This window comes from Triturus cristatus, chromosome 11 (genome assembly GCF_964204655.1).
Source record: "Triturus cristatus chromosome 11, aTriCri1.1, whole genome shotgun sequence".
In the NCBI taxonomy this organism is placed as follows: Eukaryota; Metazoa; Chordata; class Amphibia; order Caudata; family Salamandridae; genus Triturus; species Triturus cristatus.
In genome coordinates, this window is record NC_140594.1 from 144,645,949 (window position 1) to 144,669,175 (window position 23,227).

The 23,227-nt window shown below is 47.4% G+C and overlaps 1 protein-coding gene across 1 annotated transcript in view; it reads right to left on the reverse strand.

Moving 5' to 3' along the window:
- DNAH10 (dynein axonemal heavy chain 10) overlaps window positions 1-23,227 on the reverse strand; it is a 1,995,301-nt gene that overhangs the window by 445,740 nt on the left and 1,526,334 nt on the right. The window contains exon 54 of the mRNA XM_085636177.1: window positions 8,374-8,454. Within this exon, the coding sequence (XP_085492303.1) occupies window positions 8,374-8,454 (81 nt within the window). The remainder of the gene's footprint in view (window positions 1-8,373; window positions 8,455-23,227) is intronic.

Genomic DNA, 23,227 nt, shown 5'->3' on the forward strand with positions numbered 1-23,227 from the left:
GAGAGCAGTACAGATGCCAGGAAGTGCCGCAAATTTTGCATACATAAAGCTGCGAAATACTTCAACTTTGCAGATAAACCAGTGCTTCATCAATTGGTGCCTTTTGCCTCCTGATTGCTGAATTTCATATTGGGTCGCTTTTGAATCCTTTCCCCTCGAGGTTATCATGGTTTGTAACCTCGTAGCTACTGTCTTTCACTCCAAGGATTTGACAACGGGTGCATTCTTCCTGAGAATTCCATTCACTAGCAGGTAAGTGTGAAGAGTTTTTTATTTTTTGAAAGTCTCTCTCCTTTGCCTTTCTTCCCAACACTAGTGGGAACGTTACATGTTTTGAAGAGACAGGGATGCACCATTAATGCCAGAGCTGCTGACTTTAGTTTTGGGGACCCGGGTTTGAGTCCTGCCATCAGCTCTACATCATGTGATCCTCTGCAAAATCCCTTGATTTACCCGTGACATATGGAAAATAAATTTGACCTTGATTAAAGTCGCTGGTGCTCATTTAAAGTGTTCAAATACTTTAGAGCTGAGCACACAAGCCTGAAATAGCAAATATCATGAAATATGCCATCTTTCTTTCATAGGGCAAATATAAATGCTTTCTTATGACATGTTTCTGAATCTTCTGAAGCCTATCTTCTTTATAATCCAACTATGTTAACAACTGAATGGCTCTTGATTTTTTTACATCTATTTTAAATTTATTTTTAGTGTCCTTTACAAAATGCATTGTTAAGCAAGGAGTAAATCAATCAATCAATCAGGGGTTTATATAGCACGCTACTCACCCGTGAGGGTCTCAAGGCACTGGGGGGAGGGGGAGGGTGGAGCGGCTCCGGATCAGTCGAAGAGTCAGGTCTTGAGGTCCTTCCTGAACGTGTGCAAGGAGTGAGAGTCTAAATTCTAAGACTCATCCCATTTAATACACGAACGGACACTAATAACCGCTTTATAATGCACATTACTCAGCAATGTTAAGCAAAGTACGAATAATCTAAGGCACTGGACCTTGAATACCCATGAGCAAACACTCATAAATGCTTTATAATGCACACTATTGAGCAATCCGTGATTGGTATTTCGTATTGTCATTATTAACATTCATTGCAAATGTTTTATAATATTCAATTCAAAAGGATGAGGCCTGGCTTGTCCACTTGTGGATTACGAGATTGCATTGTGCTGTGGGGCCATGGTAATCTTAAAACATTGCATGAAGGATAAACAATGCTTTGCTAGGTAGGCTCATACATATGTCTCTTAAATCTAGTGCTTTCAGTGTGATCTGCTGGAAAGACTCAGAATGTTTAAATCTGAAGAGTCATGTCGTAACTAGAGAAAGGAATTTGGGCATATCTGCTCCAAAGGACCAAATGTCTACCTGTAGCTTTTGAAAATCATTGGCTGAGACACAAGGGCAGAGAAAAAGAGAATCAAGAAGGAAAGAGAGTTGGTGAAGAAGTGTATTATGTTGGGTAATTATCCACCACAGATTAACACCATCTAATCTTCCTCATTGCCCTTCCCTGTCACAGTACTTTGTCTATAAGGATGGACCTACCTCTTCCATGTACCGCCTAGTTGTTAGTTATGGGATTGCTGGTTTGGATAAGGCTTGTGCCAAAGCCAGGCAGAAACCACAACTATAGTCAGGGCAAGGGAGATACACACTGATGATAACCCCTGCTCACCCCCTTGGTAGCTTGGCTCAGCAGTCAGGCTTATCCCAGAGGCAATGTGTAAAGCATTTGCGTAACACACACACAGCAGCAACACACTAGGCACACCACAAAAAGGAACTCCACACAAGGTTTTTTTTTTAAATAGCCTTTGTATTATCATAAACACATTAGAAACATAATCACACATTTACACTGTGCCAACTGGCACTAGGCAATATTCACAGGGTATTATATAAAGGACCAGGCCAATCGGGCCACGGTCAGAACCATCAAGAAGTAGGTCATAAACATAAAACACAATCAGTAACTACTGGTACAATAATTAACTAAGCATTTTCACATTAGGCATAAAACACATTAGGCCCAAACCTCATTAGCATAAACACATTACGCCATATGCCTCACCAGCATAAACACATGCATAAATCATTATAGGCATCACATGAAATCACATTAGGGCCTTGCGCCCATTCACCATCACCTAACTGACCCCAGGCCAACTGGCCATACACTAGGGCTCAAATGCCCTATGTCCCAAATGTCAGGGTGTGCTGCAAATGCAGCAGGATCAAAATGCCACTGTGCCTCCTGGGTGCCCACTGGGACTCTCTAAAACAAAATGTGCCCAGTTGTTGCAGTTGCCCGCTACGGCGGCGCAACTGAGGAACTAAAGAGGGGCACTGACACCCCGGTGCCCTCTGGGGCTCTCTCAACACATGAGCGCCATCGTTGCAGCTGCCCGTGCTGGTGCAGCTGGGAAAGGAAACCAACACTGGCACCACTGTGCCTCTTCTGTCCCCCTCAGGGACTCTACAACAAAATGCCCCCTAAGGAATTAACACGGGCACTCAGGAGTCCGCACTGGGACCTTGGAAGCAAATGGGTCCAACGATGCAGCTGCCCGCTATGGCGGTGCAGCTGTGGCAAATAAGGCACAGCCTCTGGAGCCCTGCTCTGGGACTCTCTAATCGAACTGCCCCATCGCAATAAAAATAGGCGCCGGCACTCCACGGACCTTGGGATGCACCCAAGCCCCACTCCTGGACTTGGTGAAACAAGTGGCCCCAATCGTGAGAGCAGCCCGCTCTCTTGCAGGTCCGCTCTGGACTAGGGACTCGCTCTGTGCCTCGATTGGCACCACAAATGGAGAAGCCCTACTCACTGGGCTCTCTCTGGGTAGGACTCCTCCCGTACAGGCAGCCTCACTTCTCCCGATCTCCTTGGCATGCTCAGTAGAGGCCCCACTCCTCGGGGACTCTCTCTCCTTCCCTCGCGGCGTCTCCGGCGGGCGGGACTTCCTCTCCCGGCTCGCCGGACGCGCTTTGCACCCCACCCACAGCCAGGCAAGGCCACCTGGCTTCCTGTTTGGGCGATCGGGTCGCGGCAGTGATTTCTCTCCCTTCGGCCGCAACGCGGGTTGGGCAACCCGCTTTCAAGAAAGCACCTAAGCGGGGTGGGCACCCGCCAACCATTCCAAACGCGGCGTGGGCACCCACTGCTTCAATACTCAAAGCGGGGTAGGCTTCTGCTCGGCGGCACAATGCTGGGTGGGCTCCCGCTCGTAAAGGCACATAAGGCAGGAAGGGACACCTTCCCGCACATAAACAATTACCAGAGGTGATTTCCTCGTTCTATGTGTGTGTTCTATATGTGTTTCTCATAAATCTGAAGATGTGTCGGGTTCCAGGGGTGTTGCGCGGGAACACCCTCAGCAACACCCATGCAATGCCCCTTTCACGTATAAATGGGCCATATTTACAAAGACAGGAAAGGACAGGAAAAACCACGCAGGCTTGTAAATACAGAGCAGCAAAATGCGCCACCGGTGCGTCACAAAAAGTGACGCACTGGCGTCGCAGGGGTCTTTTAAATAAGCTCCTGGAAGTGGAGCACAACCTCAGGATTGCAGTACCAAGAATCTACCCACACATTGACTGTCTCTTTGGAGAAAAACAGGCACACCTGTCACATTAGTTTTGAAATTGTTTTATTGAGCTATGCAAAATTTAGTGTTTTGTGTGAGAAAGAAAGCACCATAGTAATTTTTCGTGCAGAATCTTTTTTGGAGACTTTTCATTTGAAGCATCTGCCACCTAACCACAAACAGTATACAAACTTCAGCTTACTAAACACTCTTACTATAATATTTTTTGCCACCTAGGGCCTGGACTCTGCAGGTGGGAATGCTAGCGATGATGCAGAGTACCAGCTTCCAGAATTTGTTGTCAAGTGGTGATGGGAGAGGAGTGGGGGGCTCGACGTCTAAAAAAGTTTAGATGGGGGGCCTCAACCTAAAAATGTTTGAAGACCTCTGCCATAAGGTAAGTCAGTAGAAAATTAAGATCCCACGGAGCCATAATAAATAGAGTGGGAGGATTTTTCATATTTTCTTGACACCACTTTACAAACTTAGCCCATCTGCCAGCATAAGCCGACTTGGTGGAGTATCTCTGGCTGATAAAATAACATCCACTACATCGGGGGAAAAGAAAAAGAACTCAGGTTGCCCATTCAATTTCCAGGCATGTGGGTGCAGGCTCTGGAGGTGAGGGTGAAGAACCTGCCCCAGCGACTGCGAGAGGAGGTCTGCCCTGTGAGGGAGACAGAGCAAAGGGCACAGTGAGAGGTAAAGAAGGTCTGTGTACCACATCCTTTTCGCCAATACAGGGCTATTAATATGACTTGGGCCTGGTCTTGGTGACTCTTCCTCAGAACCCAAGGAATCAAGGGTATGGGGGAAGCGCTTAAAACAGCTGGGGGCCCCAGACAAATTGAAAGGCGTCCCCCAGAACTCTCTGCAACAGATACTGGAGGCTGCAGAATAACAGGCAGTACATGTTCTCCAGAGTGGCAAAAAGGTCAGTCGAAAGGGTTCCCCATAGCCAAAAAGTTTGTTGTACCACTTCCAGATGGAGATGCCACTCATGATTGGCTGTAAACTGCTGACTGACACTGTCCGCACGCACGTTTAGAACCCCAGCCAAGTGATTTGCCATGATGCGAGTCGTAGAGCTTCTCTGCAGAGAGGGTACAACCCTACTCCTCCCTGCTTCTTTATGTACCACATTGCAGTAGTATTGTCTGTTAAGACTTGAATGGATTATCCTCAAATGGAAGGAAGGAAGGCCTTGAGAGTGAAATGTATCGCCCACTATTCCAACAGATTGATATGCAACAATACTTTCTCTGGAAACCAAAGACCTTTGATCTCTAGATCCCCCAGATCATGTACCAGAGTGCATGGGTGACAAATAGAATGATGAAGGCTGTCAGACCAAGCAGGTGCAAGACCTTCAGGACTGCAACCATAGTTCCATTATGAAACATCTGAATCATAGCCTAATTGTCCAGACTCCTCCTTTAAGGCGGGTATTCATGATTCACCTTAGTGTCCAGTACTGCCCCTATGAACAGAGTGTGCTGCGAGGGCTTTAGTTGGGACATGGGCCTGTTGATAGAAAAGCCCAGGTTGAACAACTGAGTTGTCAACTGCAAGTGATCCAACACCAGCTCTGGAGACTTGGCTTTGATCGGCGGCCAATCGTCCAGGTAAGGGAATACCTGTATTCCCTACCTACTGAGGTCAGCTGCAGCCCCCGCCATCAGCTTTGTGAAGACTTGAGGTGTGGAAGTTAGACCAAATGGAAGGACCACAAGCTGGAAATGTTGTGACCCCACCGTGCAGCAGAATGGGAATGTGAAAATACGCATTCTGTAAATAGATTGAAACCATCCAGTCTTTCTTTTCCAGCGCAAGACGTACCTGCAATAGGGTCAGCATTATGAACTTCTCCTGCTTCAGGAACCAATTCAAAATCCTGAGGTCCAAGATCGGACGTAAATGACCATCCTTTTTGGGAAACGGGAAGTACTAAGAATAGCATCCCTGACCCCGTTCCAGCTCCGGAACCAACTCCACTGCGCCCTTTTGAAGTAGGAATTTGCACCTCCTTTTGGAGGAGCAGAAGATATTTGTCTGCTCAAAAACCTTGTTGAGGAGGAAAGGGTGGAGGAAATTCCTGAAAGGGCAGGGAGTACCCATTTTCTACAATAGCCATAACCCAAAGATCCATTGTTATGGATCTCTACAGAGTAAGAAAATGGGACAACCGTCCTCCCACCGGGCAAACTAGGGCTGCTTTCCTGTTACCTTGGCAGGGGAGGAAGAAGAGGAAGATGGCTGATGAGCAACATCTCGTTGTCTACCTCACCCTCTTTAACTTATATAGAGGGGATAGGGCAGCTGCTGGTGTTGCTGCCTTCCACGAAAAGAGAAGTTCTGGCCAAACCCCCGGAATCTCCAAGACCACCTGTAATCCTCAGGCTGTGATTCAAGGCCCAAAGATTGTGCCGTCGCTTTACTATCCTTGAACCTCTCCAAGACAAAATTGGCTTTGTCATCAAACAGTCTTGATCTATCAAATGACAAATCCATTAGGGTAGATTGAACGTCAGATGAAACTCTCTCAACCACACATGCCTCCTCGTGGTGACTGAGAGCCTCATCGCCCTTGCAATAGAATCAGCTGTGTCCAGGCCAGACTGAATGACCTGACAAGCAGGGGTCTGGCTGTCATTCAACATCTCCGTAAAGTGTCCCTGAACCTCCTCAGGCAATTTAGGAGCCACTGTTTTGGCTGATTCGATCTATGCATGGATGTACCTTCCTAATGAACAGGTTGCATTGGTCAACTTCAAAGTCATGCCAACAGAGGAGAATACCTTCTTTGCAGACTGTTCCATCCTCTTTGATACTCTATCCATCGGAGTTGTTGGAAAAGACCCAGAAGTCAACTTTGACGAACAGGAAGCTTGTACCAGCAAACTTTCAGGTGAAGTGGGGGTGGTTAAGAACAATGGCTCACCTGTGGCAGGCTTGTATCTTCTGGTAATAGGTCTAGATACTGCTGAAGATGTCACAGGTTTCTGTCAAATCTCCAGTATAGACTCAGTCAGAGAGTGCCTCCTTTTAATGGCAACAAAGGCTCTGATGACAAAGAAGAAGAATGTACTACCTCTGTCAACAAAATAGACTTGTGTTCAGCAGAAGGAAGAGGCAATTCCAGCATCTCAGCCGGCTTCCTTATCACTGAACAGTACAACGTGATCTCAAGTGGAGGAATGCCTTTTGGGGACAATAACTCCCATTCTGGAAAAGTGTCTAGGCCACCTACCACTTCAAAACAGACCCTCAGTCTCAGGACCATGTGACACTATTGCCCCTTCTTTGAAATCTGGATATCTTTCCCCTAGCATGTACTGCTCCTATTCCTGAAGCATCTGAGCTTCTCTTCGAGGTCTCTTCTTCTACCTAGGCATCGGTGAAGCCAGAACTGGCGTTAGTGACGTCAACAATGGCGCCTGTGACTTTCGTGCCAGCTTAGTGGTAGCCAGCAGTACTGGAATTGAGTTTTGCGACACTGATGCCGATCTATTCGATGTCGGAGAGGGTGCGACCGGCGCCAAAGACTCCTGTTGGACTTCTTCTACTGGCAATAGAGTCGCCTTTCTCAGTGCCAGATGGAGTCATCGCCCTGCTAAAAATGCTGTAAATAGCATTTAGAAAATGAAAAGGGTCGCCCCCTGGAGTCGGGAATGATAGACACAGGCAGTGGTGGTACTTGAGGGGTACTGGATCCACGGCTGGCTCCGGTCGGTTCATGGTGCCAAGGTGGAGTCGGAGGTCTTCTACTCGAGGGGGACGCCGAACCAGCTACTGGAGATGGGACAGAGGGACACCGCACCTCTATCTTCCTGAGTCTTTGGATCGGGGACACCCACCTCGGACAGTCATCTCTTGAAGATCGACGCCAGGAACCATGACACCGCTTCATCTCATGTTTCCTCTTTGATGACTTCAAGGAATGAGGAGACGGCGACTCCAACAGAGGACAAGACTTACGATATCCTTGCCTTGGCCATGAAGAGTTTCACTTCCCTCTCCTTCAGCACCTTCGGATTCATCTTCAGACATGATGAACAGGCATTGATGTCTTGGGCCGAACTATGGCACCAAAGACAATCTTCATGAGGATCACTAATCGACATCTGACCCTCACATTCCCTGCAGGGCTTGAACACAGACTTTCTTGGAGGAGACCTTTTGTTCCTGCAACAACTTTGCGATTTCCTGGAAAAAATGTCACAAGACTCCTACACAATAGAGAGCCTAGGAAAAAACATTATGCGCCGAAGGTGCAGGAAAAAGGGAACCAACGTCAGCACGCCGACTCCTATGACTTCACGCAAAGTTACGTGTGGAGCCGTAGCATTATGAACTTCTCTTCAATGTGGAAAAGCTAAAGAGAAAAGTGGAATGCTGGTGCACTGAGATATTCAAATGGTGAGGAATCCACGGGTAGATGAATCCATCAGAAATATACAGGTGGCGTATGCCCCTTTAGACTTGTGCAACAAGTATATGTATGGGGACAGCTTTGTACCTCACCCAAGCAGAATGATTTTCAGAACAATCATACAATGCAACAGTTAAATATGTGTTCCTGTGCAATCGCCACATTTACAAGTAAAGAGAAAATTGTTCCTTGTGTTAACTTGAACTTCAAAATACCAATGGTATGTATTCCCCATCATAACACTAACGACATCCTGCTAAGTCTTATGTATCATAAACCACAGAAAACAGCTACATTAATAATTAACAAAACTGAACTAATGTTTAACTTACCCAAGAATGACTTGGCAACTGCATACAAAGCTTGAGGGGGCCATGGCAAAAACCAATCAATGCCTGTATTATTCACAAGACCTTAAAAAGAAACAAACATTGTGCAATCACTTTAATAAAAAACACACCAACATTGTTTACCACGGTTAGCCATATGTTCAGCATCAATAGATTAACAGGCATCAAAGGCATTCCCAAAGTAATTCCCTTTGTTTTACTTCAATGCGTTTAATAGATACCAAGGAGTTCTCCCGTAAATCTGCAGAAGTTGAAGATTTCTAATGATCCTCCTAATCAGTCAGGCACGCTGGCTACTTGGTGGACAATCTGCCTCAATAAATATGGCAGGAATGTCCCTTTGCCCATTTAAGGCTTTTTGTTTTTCTCCACATGAAATTACTTTTTAGGAAACCCCCTTTTTGGCCACCCCATGTAATTTTGGAGTGCTACCTTCTTATCCCCACCTTTGAAACATCTTTACAATGCAGTGTGAAGTGTTCGTAAACATTCACACAAGTATGGGTATGTGGGTGGATTTTTCATGACTTTCTTATGTTGCTACTTCTTTCCCAAAGCAAACACAAGGAGATGATGGATGGAGAGCTGAAACTTTTCAGACACTCACCCCCAGTCAGAGATCTGGGTTGAATCCATCGTCATTCTTTAGCTCACTTCACCACCCAGTTCAGATACAGCTATATGCAAATCAGTCTCGACCCTGTACCTCATGGGAACAGTCCAGCCCGAACTGCCAAGCCATGTCTTCCCTGCACCGGAAACAAGCATCCTGGGACCGTATTCGGGCTAACAGCCCTCATCAGCCATGCTAGCTTTAATCCAGTGGCAAAGTGAGCAAATGACCCACGTCTGGGGATATCCTGCCAACTTAGGGCGAACAAAGCAAACACAAGGAGATGATGGACAGAGCGCTGAAACTTTTCCGACACTCACCCCCAGTCACAGATCTGGGTTGAATCCATCATCGTTCTTTAGCTCACTTCACCACCCCAGTTCAGACACAGCAATATGTTATCAGTCTTAACCCCGTGCCGCATGGGAACAGTCCAGCCCGAACTGCCAAACTATGTCTTCCCTTAACGGGAAACAGACATCCTGGGACCGGTTTAGGGCTAACAGCCCTCATTAGCCAGGCTAGCTTGAATCCAGTGGCAAAGTGAGCAAGGGACCCACATTTGGGCATACCCTGCCAACTTAGGGCGAACAAAGCAAACACAAGGAGATGCTGGACGGAGCGCTGAAACTTTTCAGACACTCACCCCCAGTCACAGATCTGGGTTAAATCCATCATCGTTCTTTAGCTCACTTCACCACCTCAGTTCAGACACAGCTATATTGAAATCAATCTTGACCCTGTGCCTCATGGGAATAGTCCAGTCCGAACTGCCAAGCCATGTCTTCTCTGGACCGGAAACAAGCATCCTGGGACCGGTTGTGGGCTAACAGCCCTCGTCAGCCAGGCTAGCTTGAATCCAGTGGCAAAGTGAGCAAGGGACCCACGTCTGGGCATACCCTCCCAACTTAGGGCAAACAAAGCAAACACAAGGAGATTATGGACAGAGCGCTGACACTTTTCAGACACTGACCCCCAGTCACAGATCTGGGTTGAATCCATTATCGTTCTTTAGCTCACTTCGGCACCCCAGTTCAGACACAGCTATATGCAAACCAGTCTTGACCCGGTGCTTTCTTTCCCAGCTGAATCCTAAACGTCTACTTGAATATTGTGTTGACTTTACATAATCATAAGTGCATTTTATTCTAAAATTTTACCATAATGTATTCAGTAAATCTAGATTTTGATTTTAGAATTTTAAAGGTCTGTATTTTTGTGCCCTGCAGGGAAACCTTACTGGGCCACTTTGGTTACACAATATTTAAGCAATTGTAATACAGTTTATAACCGAAAGAAAAAGGCAATCTACATTGCAAAGATGATTTATCGACTAAAATAGTCCATGTATTTGGCTATCAGCCATTAAGATCAGAATGAATGATGATTGAATAAAATTCAGATGTAGTGGAATTGGTATCATGCACCCATTGACTCCTTGGAACTTTTCTTAGCCCCTCTGTATCCTCCTGTGTGCTGCTAAGGGCTTATGGTAGATGCAAGGAGCGGGATCATCCGACCAGGAATAGCAAGGGCAGTGCCAAGGGTACTAAATATAACACATAGAGTTGCATCTGTGACCCTTGGCAGCCAATAACTGAGGTCTACGAAACCACCAGTTATTCCATCTCTTCTGGCACCATTTCTACCTGAAGAAGAGGCATATATGTTCCTAAAAGCTAGCAATCAAAGGAACAGATGACTTACTTTGGGTGCATTCATTCTGATGGATATGATGATTTTGGCAGATTCCTCATTTGTATCCCTTCCAAGCCACCAACTTGATTTTGTCTGAAATAGTTTCTCAGCAGCTCTTTAACCAGCCTAATGTGCTGGTCAGAGTCGACAGCAAAGTCTTGTGGCCGCGCCCAAAATAATGTGTCCACCAGCTTTAAAGTTGCAGCATGTGCTGGTGATGTTATGTCTGTCCATCTTCCAATTCCCCATAAACTTAAGGGTATAAAAAGAGGGAGCAAATCTCATTGCACAATGAACTAATCATCCTCTAATGTGGGAGGCATCATACCCATCAGAAATCAAGTTACCAAAGATAAGTGACTTATTTTTATAATGGAAAAAAACACCAGTAAATCTGTTACTTGAGCACTGCTAAAGAAACCCCCAAATTATGTGGGCTGAAGATACTATGCCATTTTAAATTAGAACAGATCGCAATATTGGCCTACAACACTGAGACTGAGCCTACCTTTCCGTCTACAGGTTATAACGCTTCATTAAAGACCGAAGAGAGCTGTCAAGTAACAGCATTACATATTGGCTGCATAGGAACACCGTCAAAAGAGCCAATGTCACCGTCACCACTCTAAGTAATGAGACCTGAATGCCTCAGGTGGAAGCTTCCCCACCAACACATTAGAACAAAAGTTATTTACCTGTAATCTGTGGTTCTCCAGTATTGGTATCTTTCATAGATTATGCCTGAATCATTCCCCGTCGTCAGAGTGGGAGCCCCACAGTACATAAAAATAGCAATATATATACACATAGAACCCATATCATGGGTAACCTAGAACCAGGAAGTAAAGTAGCCAGAAATCAAAAGGAAAAAATCCTCCACTTTCATGACTCGTCCAAGTCATTATATATGGTCCAAACTACAGCCAATCAGACTACAGCAACACCCAGAATGTTCTCCTCAGAAGCTCAGGCTCTCAGATTTTGTAGCACAAGTGTGCTCCAGAGTGAACAGATCAGAGATGAAGTACCGGGGATTTTAGGACCCCAGCGGTGCCAGGGATAGCACCCTATGACTTCGGGTTATCCTGTTGCTGTAGTATTATAAAAGACGCTCTCATGGTAATGTAACAAAGAAACTGGCAGAAGAAGCTGAAATATGAAAAAGACATCTCTATTAAACATTAAATGAGTGAGACTACGTCGCACAGAAGCCTTAGCAACTGAATGAGGCAGTCTGCAGAACAGAAACCAGTCTCCTCTTTTATGGAGAATGTTACGCTCTGGGCAACACCGCCCTTCTCTTGCAGTTGGTCATTCACATGTATACATTGCAAACGAAAAGGCAGAGTCATGATGACCATCCCACATTCCAGTTAAGCCAGCCCGTAATTATTTACCCAGCAAGGCTCAGATCTCACATCAGATATCGATAGGCCCCAATAAACATGAGCATCTCCTGTTTTGGGAAACAAGCCATAAAGCAGGAACAGTCAGGTGTGAAAGAGATTAGCCGGAGGCTTGTGTAGGATGAAAAGACTTTATGGTGTGTCAAGCCCTGATGCTAATCACAGGTGGCCAGAGGACGGGGAACTCGTGAGACCAGTTTGACCTGGGGTGGCGGAGCCAAGCTGCCCAGGTCACAGAAAAGTCAAAGAAAGGCACATGTGCTCTAAAAGGCCCGTTTTCGCTTCATGCTATATAGCCTATGTGAGGGCAACCTTAAGATGGCCACCGCTACAAAATGGAACCCACGGAGTCAATGTATAATAACGTATACATAGTGCATTCATAGCTAAAATGTTACACAAAGCACTTGTACATACCGCATTGACCATTCGCGGTTCGCTAATACCGGGATAGACAGGGGTAGGGCCCTGCCTCCTACGCGGTCCCAAATTTTAAAGTACGACAGAGAGGAGCCTCTGAGGGGAGGTGGGTGGGTTGCATGTGAATCTCTGAAAGATACCAATACTGGAGAACCACAGATTACAGGTAAGTAACTTTTGTTCTTCTCCAGTATTGGGGTATCTTTCATAGATTCACATGCCTGAATCAGAGTAAAGAGCAGTAACTCCATAACATTACTAGTGATATTATCATCACAACCGTAAGCATATGCATATCCTAAGCTATAAGTAATCACAAGAATAGACATTTCTATACCTATATAACACACAAATATATACATATATATATATATATTCCATATGAAGCTGCCCTGAATTGAGGCGCCACACATCAGCGTTGTTCAACCTTTTATTCACTTGGGTGTCAGGGAAACGGCATCTTCAGACAGCAATTGCTAACACCAAACGCGTTTCAGGCTCTCATAGCCCTTGGTCACTGGTCAAGTCGGGAGGCAAGCTGCTGGATTTTGCGCCATGTTTGCAGCGCTTAATATTCATTTCCGCTACAGTGGGCGTGGCTGAATTGCATTGTGGTCGTCGCAGTTCTTGAGCTGTAGTAGTTCGCCTCAATGCCTCCTTTCAAAATTAAAATCCTTTAGTAGGTTTGCTGATACTGGAGACTGACGTGTCCCATCCAGTTTCGCCCAAGAGTTCGGTCACGCTGTTCCCTCAAATGCTGCTCTGAGTTGCACGCAGCATCAGGGAGCCGCTCTTCCGCGGCGGGGCGTCTCGCGACCCGAGCCGGGCCGCTAATATTCCATATGAAGCTGCCCTGAATTGAGGCGCCACACATCAGCGTTGTTCAACCTTTTATTCACTTGGGTGTCAGGGAAACGGCATCTTCAGACAGCAATTGCTAACACCAAACGCGTTTCAGGCTCTCATAGCCCTTGGTCACTGGTCAAGTCGGGAGGCAAGCTGCTGGATTTTGCGCCATGTTTGCAGCGCTTAATATTCATTTCCGCTACAGTGGGCGTGGCTGAATTGCATTGTGGTCGTCGCAGTTCTTGAGCTGTAGTAGTTCGCCTCAATGCCTCCTTTCAAAATTAAAATCCTTTAGTAGGTTTGCTGATACTGGAGACTGACGTGTCCCATCCAGTTTCGCCCAAGAGTTCGGTCACGCTGTTCCCTCAAATGCTGCTCTGAGTTGCACGCAGCATCAGGGAGCCGCTCTTCCGCGGCGGGGCGTCTCGCGACCCGAGCCGGGCCGCTAATATTCCATATGAAGCTGCCCTGAATTGAGGCGCCACACATCAACGTTGTTCAACCTTTTATTCACTTGGGTGTCAGGGAAACGGCATCTTCAGACAGCAATTGCTAACACCAAACGCGTTTCAGGCTCTCATAGCCCTTGGTCACTGGTCAAGTCGGGAGGCAAGCTGCTGGATTTTGCGCCATGTTTGCAGCGCTTAATATTCATTTCCGCTACAGTGGGCGTGGCTGAATTGCATTGTGGTCGTCGCAGTTCTTGAGCTGTAGTAGTTCGCCTCAATGCCTCCTTTCAAAATTAAAATCCTTTAGTAGGTTTGCTGATACTGGAGACTGACGTGTCCCATCCAGTTTCGCCCAAGAGTTCGGTCACGCTGTTCCCTCAAATGCTGCTCTGAGTTGCACGCAGCATCAGGGAGCCGCTTTTCCGCGGCGGGGCGTCTCGCGACCCGAGCCGGGCCGCTAATATTCCATATGAAGCTGCCCTGAATTGAGGCGCCACACATCAGCGTTGTTCAACCTTTTATTCACTTGGGTGTCAGGGAAACGGCATCTTCAGACAGCAATTGCTAACACCAAACGCGTTTCAGGCTCTCATAGCCCTTGGTCACTGGTCAAGTCGGGAGGCAAGCTGCTGGATTTTGCGCCATGTTTGCAGCGCTTAATATTCATTTCCGCTACAGTGGGCGTGGCTGAATTGCATTGTGGTCGTCGCAGTTCTTGAGCTGTAGTAGTTCGCCTCAATGCCTCCTTTCAAAATTAAAATCCTTTAGTAGGTTTGCTGATACTGGAGACTGACGTGTCCCATCCAGTTTCGCCCAAGAGTTCGGTCACGCTGTTCCCTCAAATGCTGCTCTGAGTTGCACGCAGCATCAGGGAGCCGCTCTTCCGCAGCGGGGCGTCTCGCGACCCGAGCCGGGCCGCTAATATTCCATATGAAGCTGCCCTGAATTGAGGCGCCACACATCAGCGTTGTTCAACCTTTTATTCACTTGGGTGTCAGGGAAACGGCATCTTCAGACAGCAATTGCTAACACCAAACGCGTTTCAGGCTCTCATAGCCCTTGGTCACTGGTCAAGTCGGGAGGCAAGCTGCTGGATTTTGCGCCATGTTTGCAGCGCTTAATATTCATTTCCGCTACAGTGGGCGTGGCTGAATTGCATTGTGGTCGTCGCAGTTCTTGAGCTGTAGTAGTTCGCCTCAATGCCTCCTTTCAAAATTAAAATCCTTTAGTAGGTTTGCTGATACTGGAGACTGACGTGTCCCATCCAGTTTCGCCCAAGAGTTCGGTCACGCTGTTCCCTCAAATGCTGCTCTGAGTTGCACGCAGCATCAGGGAGCCGCTCTTCCGCGGCGGGGCGTCTCGCGACCCGAGCCGGGCCGCTAATATTCCATATGAAGCTGCCCTGAATTGAGGCGCCACACATCAGCGTTGTTCAACCTTTTATTCACTTGGGTGTCAGGGAAACGGCATCTTCAGATAGCAATTGCTAACACCAAACGCGTTTCAGGCTCTCATAGCCCTTGGTCACTGGTCAAGTCGGGAGGCAAGCTGCTGGATTTTGCGCCATGTTTGCAGCGCTTAATATTCATTTCCGCTACAGTGGGCGTGGCTGAATTGCATTGTGGTCGTCGCAGTTCTTGAGCTGTAGTAGTTCGCCTCAATGCCTCCTTTCAAAATTAAAATCCTTTAGTAGGTTTGCTGATACTGGAGACTGACGTGTCCCATCCAGTTTCGCCCAAGAGTTCGGTCACGCTGTTCCCTCAAATGCTGCTCTGAGTTGCACGCAGCATCAGGGAGCCGCTCTTCCGCGGCGGGGCGTCTCGCGACCCGAGCCGGGCCGCTAATATTCCATATGAAGCTGCCCTGAATTGAGGCGCCACACATCAGCGTTGTTCAACCTTTTATTCACTTGGGTGTCAGGGAAACGGCATCTTCAGACAGCAATTGCTAACACCAAATGCGTTTCAGGCTCTCATAGCCCTTGGTCACTGGTCAAGTCGGGAGGCAAGCTGCTGGATTTTGCGCCATGTTTGCAGCGCTTAATACTACTACAGCTCAAGAACTGCGACGACCACAATGCAATTTAGCCACGCCCACTGTAGCGGAAATGAATATTAAGCGCTGCAAACATGGCGCAAAATCCAGCAGCTTGCCTCCCGACTTGACCAGTGACCAAGGGCTATGAGAGCCTGAAACGCGTTTGGTGTTAGCAATTGCTGTCTGAAGATGCCGTTTCCCTGACACCCAAGTGAATAAAAGGTTGAACAACGCTGATGTGTGGCGCCTCAATCCAGGGCAGCTTCATATGGAATATTAGCGGCCCGGCTCGGGTCGCGAGACGCCCCGCCGCGGAAGAGCGGCTCCCTGATGCTGCGTGCAACTCAGAGCAGCATTTGAGGGAACAGCGTGACCGAACTCTTGGGCAAAACTGGATGGGACACGTCAGTCTCCAGTATCAGCAAACCTACTAAAGGATTTTAATTTTGAAAGGAGGCATTGAGGCGAACTACTACAGCTCAAGAACTGCGACGACCACAATGCAATTTAGCCACGCCCACTGTAGCGGAAATGAATATTAAGCGCTGCAAACATGGCGCAAAATCCAGCAGCTTGCCTCCCGACTTGACCAGTGACCAAGGGCTATGAGAGCCTGAAACGCGTTTGGTGTTAGCAATTGCTGTCTGAAGATGCCGTTTCCCTGACACCCAAGTGAATAAAAGGTTGAACAACGCTGATGTGTGGCGCCTCAATTCAGGGCAGCTTCATATGGAATATTAGCGGCCCGGCTCGGGTCGCGAGACGCCCCGCCGCGGAAGAGCGGCTCCCTGATGCTGCGTGCAACTCAGAGCAGCATTTGAGGGAACAGCGTGACCGAACTCTTGGGCGAAACTGGATGGGACACGTCAGTCTCCAGTATCAGCAAACCTACTAAAGGATTTTAATTTTGAAAGGAGGCATTGAGGCGAACTACTACAGCTCAAGAACTGCGACGACCACAATGCAATTTAGCCACGCCCACTGTAGCGGAAATGAATATCAAGCGCTGCAAACATGGCGCAAAATCCAGCAGCTTGCCTCCCGACTTGACCAGTGACCAAGGGCTATGAGAGCCTGAAACGCGTTTGGTGTTAGCAATTGCTGTCTGAAGATGCCGTTTCCCTGACACCCAAGTGAATAAAAGGTTGAACAACGCTGATGTGTGGCGCCTCAATTCAGGGCAGCTTCATATGGAATATTAGCGGCCCGGCTCGGGTCGCGAGACGCCCCGCCGCGGAAGAGCGGCTCCCTGATGCTGCGTGCAACTCAGAGCAGCATTTGAGGGAACAGCGTGACCGAACTCTTGGGCGAAACTGGATGGGACACGTCAGTCTCCAGTATCAGCAAACCTACTAAAGGATTTTAATTTTGAAAGGAGGCATTGAGGCGAACTACTACAGCTCAAGAACTGCGACGACCACAATGCAATTTAGCCACGCCCACTGTAGCGGAAATGAATATCAAGCGCTGCAAACATGGCGCAAAATCCAGCAGCTTGCCTCCCGACTTGACCAGTGACCAAGGGCTATGAGAGCCTGAAACGCGTTTGGTGTTAGCAATTGCTGTCTGAAGATGCCGTTTCCCTGACACCCAAGTGAATAAAAGGTTGAACAACGCTGATGTGTGGCGCCTCAATTCAGGGCAGCTTCATATGGAATATTAGCGGCCCGGCTCGGGTCGCGAGACGCCTCGCCGCGGAAGAGCGGCTCCCTGATGCTGCGTGCAACTCAGAGCAGCATTTGAGGGAACAGCGTGACCGAACTCTTGGGCGAAACTGGATGGGACACGTCAGTCTCCAGTATCAGCAAACCTACTAAAGGATTTTAATTTTGAAAGGAGGCATTGAGGCGAACTACTACAGCTCAAGAACTGCGACGACCACAATGCAATTTAGCCACGCCCACTGTAGCGGAAATGAATATTAAGCGCTGCAAACATGGCGCAAAATCCAGCAGCTTGCCTCCCGACTTGACCAGTGACCAAGGGCTATGAGAGCCTGAAACGCGTTTGGTGTTAGCAATTGCTGTCTGAAGATGCCGTTTCCCTGACACCCAAGTGAATAAAAGGTTGAACAACGCTGATGTGTGGCGCCTCAATTCAGGGCAGCTTCATATGGAATATATATATATATATATAGCAATAATTATACAATATCTGTATGTCAGTAAATAGCAAGAGGAGGAGGGAAGAACAGAGGCTCACCTTATTTAAAAAGATTATGGCGAACCGCCTGTCCCACAGAGGTGTCTGCATCGCTGGCAGCTTCCAGACAGTAGTGCTTGGTAAAGGTGTGCCTGCTGGACCACGTAGCAGCTCTGCAGATTTGATGAATAGGCACACCAGCAAAGAGAGCGGTAGAGGAAGAGATTGCTCTGGTAGAATGTGCTCTCGGAGTTGTCTTTAAAGGTGTGCCTGCATGCTGATGACAGAAACAAATTGCAGCAGAAATCCAACGAGCAATGGACTGTTTGGATATTGGGTATCCTGTACGCATCCTTCCATAAGATATAAATAGCTGATCAGATTTCCGTATTGAAGCTGTCCTTTGAAAATAGAATTTGAGACACCTCTTGACATCAAGAGTATGTAAAGCCCTTTCCGCAGGTGATTGAGGATTAGGAAAGAAAGTCTTTAAAATGATCGGTTCGTTGAGATGGAAGTTCGAAGGTACTTTAGGCATAAAAGTGAGGTTAGTACGTAGCACCACCGAATCTCTGGTGAATTGAAGGTAAGGCGGTTTAATAGTGAAGGCTTGAATGTCACTGACCCGCCTAGCAGATGTGAGTGCTAATAGTAGAGAGACTTTCCAAGAGAGAAATTTTAAATCTGTCTTATGAATAGGTTCAAAAGGATGGCGCACGAGTTGTGAGAGCAGAATGTTCAGATGCCAGGATGGAGGTGGCCGTCGAATTGGAGGAAACATGCAAAACAATCCCTTGAAGAATTGTTGAATGATCCTAGAAAAGTACAGAGAGTTGGAACCAACCTGTCGGAATCTGGAGATAGCCGCTAGAAATACCTTAAGGGTAGAATGCGAAAGGCCTGATCTTGCCAAATGCAAAAAGAAAGGCAAAATGTGTTCCGGTTTTGTATGAATTGGATGAACATTGGCGTCATGGCACCAAATGCAAAATCGCTTCCATTTAAGCCTCTAAGTCTTGATTGTGGAAGGCGCCCTAGCATTGTCCAAGATTTCTCTACAGTCAGAAGGAATATCTAAGTGAGTGAATTCAAAGTGCTCAGGCGCCAGGCCGCTAAGTGCAGGGATGCAGAATCCGGGTGGCAGATCTGACCGTTCTGAATGGATAGAAGGTTCGGTATTGGTCGCAACTGGATGGGATCGCATTCGGAGAGAAGGAGGAGTTTGGTGAACCAGAACTGGCGAGGCCACCTGGGAGCTATGAGTATTAGGCGGAAAGGCTCCTTCTTCATTTTCCGGAGAACCCTGGGAACCAACGGTATCGGTGGAAAAGCGTAGGCATAAATCCGCGACCAGTTCATCAAAAACGCATTCCCGCACGATCCCTTGTGGGGAAGCCAACTTGCGAAGAATGGGAATGTGCGGTTCAGACTGGTCGCGAACAAATCCAGATCGGGTCGACCCCACTCCTGAAAAATACGATTCAAGGTTGGTTGATGAAGCTCCCACTTGTGATTGGAAGTTGTCGATCGACTGAGGGAATCCGCGAGAACGTTGGAAACTCCCGGGACATGGATTGCTGTCAGAGTTATCCGATGTTTGATCGGCCAATCCCAAATCTCCTGGGCTTGCTGAGACAATAGTGCAGATCTTGTTTGTTCAAGTAGTGCATACTTGTTGTGTTGGCCGTCCAAATCAACACTGATGCTCCGAGAATGATGGTGTGAAAAGATTTCAGAGCTAGGAAGATCGCCAGCAATTCCAAGAGGTTGATATGCCAAGTTTGTTGCTGAGCATCCCATCTTCCGCTTACCATCAGTCCTTGCAGGTGAGCTCCCCATCCTTCTAGGAATGCGTCCGTAGTGATGACGAAGCTTGGAGCTTCTATTAGAAATGAGCAGCCTGCTGCTACATTTTTCTTGTAAGTCCACCATCGTAGAGCGTCCCTTATTTGAGGAGTAATGTGGATGAGATCGTCAAAGGATCCCGAAACTTGCAGCCACTGTTTGTTGAGTTCCTCTTGCAGAGGTCTCATTCTGAGACGGCAGTTGGGGACCAGAGGAATGCAGGATGAAAGCATCCCCAGAAGCGACTTGAACTGCCGGACTGAAACGCACCGTTTTGATCGTAGTAGCTGGGCAAGTTTGCAAATTTTCATTTGCCTTTCGTTTGAGACAAAGGTTTGTGTTCGCAAAGTGTCTATGGTGGCCCCCAAGAACGTTCTGTTTTGTGATGGGACGAGATGAGACTTGTCAAAATTGATGGAAAGGCCCAGAGATTGGAAAAGAGATCGACATCTCTGTGTATGGACGTTTGCCCTGTTGAAAGAATTCGCCTTGATAAGGGAGTCGTCCAAATAAGGAAAAATTTGAATTCCCTCCAGCCGAAGGTCTGCAGCCACCGGTGCTAAGACCTTGGTAAAGACCCGGGGTGCAGAAAGTAGGCCGAAAGGGAGGACTTTGAACTGAAAGTCCCTGCCAGCCACTCTGAACCTCAAGAACTTTCTGTGTCTGGGTAGAATTGGTACATGAAAATAAGCGTCTTGGAGGTCGAGGGTGGTCATATGATCCCCTGCAGTGAGAAGTTGAAGGATTTCTTGCAGAGTTAGCATCCGGAAGGATAATTTTTTCTAGATATTTGTTGAGGGAGCGCAGATCTAGAATGGGACGCCATTCTCCTGATTTCTTCTTTATTAGAAAAAATCTGGAATAAAAGCTGGTTCCTCTTTGCAATCGAGGGACTACTTTGATTGCTCCTTTTTGCAGCATCAAATTTATTTGGGCAAAAGCTCTGAGAGGTGAACTGGAGGTGGTCCTTTGGGAGGAGAATTCGGAGGAAGTTTTACAAATTCTAGAATGTGGCCTCTGGCTACAATGTCTAAGACCCATTAGTCTGTGGTTATCTTCGACAAGTTTGAGTAGTAACGGGAGATTCTTCCTCCAACTTTTAACGGAGCAAACGGTAGAGCAGGTGGCAGGTGTCTCTGCTTTTTGGACGTATCATGTCCGCGGTAGGTAGACTTCCTTCTATTTTGCGAGAAGGAGGCAGATGGTTGCTGTCTGAACGATTGTTGGCGCTGGGACAATTAACGTTGGTTACTTTGATAGGACTGATATTCTCTTTGCTGATTATATCCTCCTTAATTAGAAAAGGATCCTTGGCCTCTCGCACCCTGAAAGGGCGGTTTACGAAACTAAAGCATTCCGAGAGATCTTGCTGTCTCGGTATCCTTTTTAATGGCCTGTAGGGCCTCGTCAACATGCTGCCCAAAGAGAGACTCACCATCAAAAGGCATATCAATAATTTTTTTTTTAACCTCCTGGCGAAATGATGTTTATTTTAACCAGCCCTGCCTCTGCAGGACAGCGGCACCTGCCAGTTGTCGAAAACCTGTAGCTGCAACATCCATCGATGAATCAATAATCTCAGCTGAGATTCTTTCCTCTTCCTGCAGGATCTTAAGCGCCTCTGACTTAGAGGGCTCAGGCAAAATGTCGATGTAGGGAGAAATGTCCGACCACATTTGTCTATCATATCATCCTAAGATAGCTAGTGAGTTAGCCGCACAAACTGTAATCGCTGCCATAGTGGACACCTTCTTCCCAATAGCGTCCAAACATCTACCATCCCGATCCGGAGGAGCGGCCAGTAGAGAGGAGGGATTCCGCGCTCGTCGTTGAGCTGCTTGTGCGATAACTGAATCTGCCTTTGGTTGGCCTATCAAGCATGCAGGCGAATTGTCTGGCGCCTTGTATTTTTTATCAAGGCGGGGCAGGACCGCAGGAACAGAAGCCGGAGCCTTCATCACTTTTAAGCCTTCTTGCCAGATGAAATCAATAATTGGACTAGACCGTACTTGCTTTCTTGGTTGATCTTTAAAATCTTGAAGAAAACAATCCTCCTTGTTTGTTTCCATAGGAAGTAGAAAACGCTGTATAGCCCTCTCCATAAGAAGGAGAAAACCTCCTATGTCAACAGGAGGAGAATCGACAGGAGCAGGAGTTAAAGGCGACGGAGTTTGAATTTGGTAATCATCCCATTCCGTGAGGACTGATCTGTCATCCAATTCTCCTTCCTCTCTATCGTCATCCAAGGTTTGAGCATCCTGAGAGTGATGCGAAGGTACAGGAGAATGTGGCCTGGGTGATGTCAAAGCTGACTATGATTAAGGCACAGGTGTGGGCGGTATAGAAGAAGCCGATTCAGATGGAGGGAAACGGCGATAGTAATCGTCCAACATGTACTGCAGATTGTTTACCAGAGCAAAAAGCATTTGAGCCGTAGGAACTGGATCTGGAACTGAAGAAACCGTCTCCGCACCAAATTCGTCTTCTTGATCCACCTCTTGGTACTTAATGAGGAGTTCAGAAGGGCTCCTGGCGGTACGAAACCTATCTCCCTCATCTGACTCTTCATCATCCTCTTCAGAATCCAGTAGTTGTTCAGGCACCCTGAGAGGAACCTTAGCAGGAGAGATTGTAATTGGAGAGAGCACCTCCAATGAAGATCCACGTCTTTGCAGTAAGGAAGACATCGCTGTCGACGGAGGCAATTGCATAAATGGTGTCGTATACAGTTTAGAAGATACAGCAGGCGTAGACGAAGACCAAACCTGAAGAGCAGTACATGAAGATAGTGGTAACGTCGACGAGGCAACCGTCGACGAAGTAGTCGTCGACGAGGCAGGCATCGATGGAATCATCTTCGACGAGACGGACTTCGTCGTTGACGAGGCAGCCATCGACGAGGCAGCCGTAGACGAGGCAGTCGTCGAAGACACTCTTTTAATCTTCGTCATTGAAGGAGCGTTGACGGAACTGGTCTGACGGCGACAGATACCAGTGTCGACGGCGAAGATGCCGACGACATTATCATCTGTGGCTTCGGCGATGAGAAGGTTGTAGTCGACGTCGTCGTAGCGGCGACGGAAAGCTTCGTCAACGAAGGCGTCGTCGTCGAGCTCGTCGACGAGAGACTCCATTTCTGAGATATATCCTTGTCAGAAACCTGCTTTGAAGATTGAGACTTCGCAATCTTTCTCGGGGGCGTAGAAGGCATAGTTTTACTTTTAGAAGGTGGAAGAGCCTTTTTTGAAGTAGAAGGCAACTCAGCACTCTTGGAGGTATGCTGTTTCTTCAACACCTTAGCCCCAGGAGAAGATAAATCTGTGTCAGCACTCCTCTTTCAGGAGGACGCAGTCTGGACAGAGGCAACACTCCCAACTTCA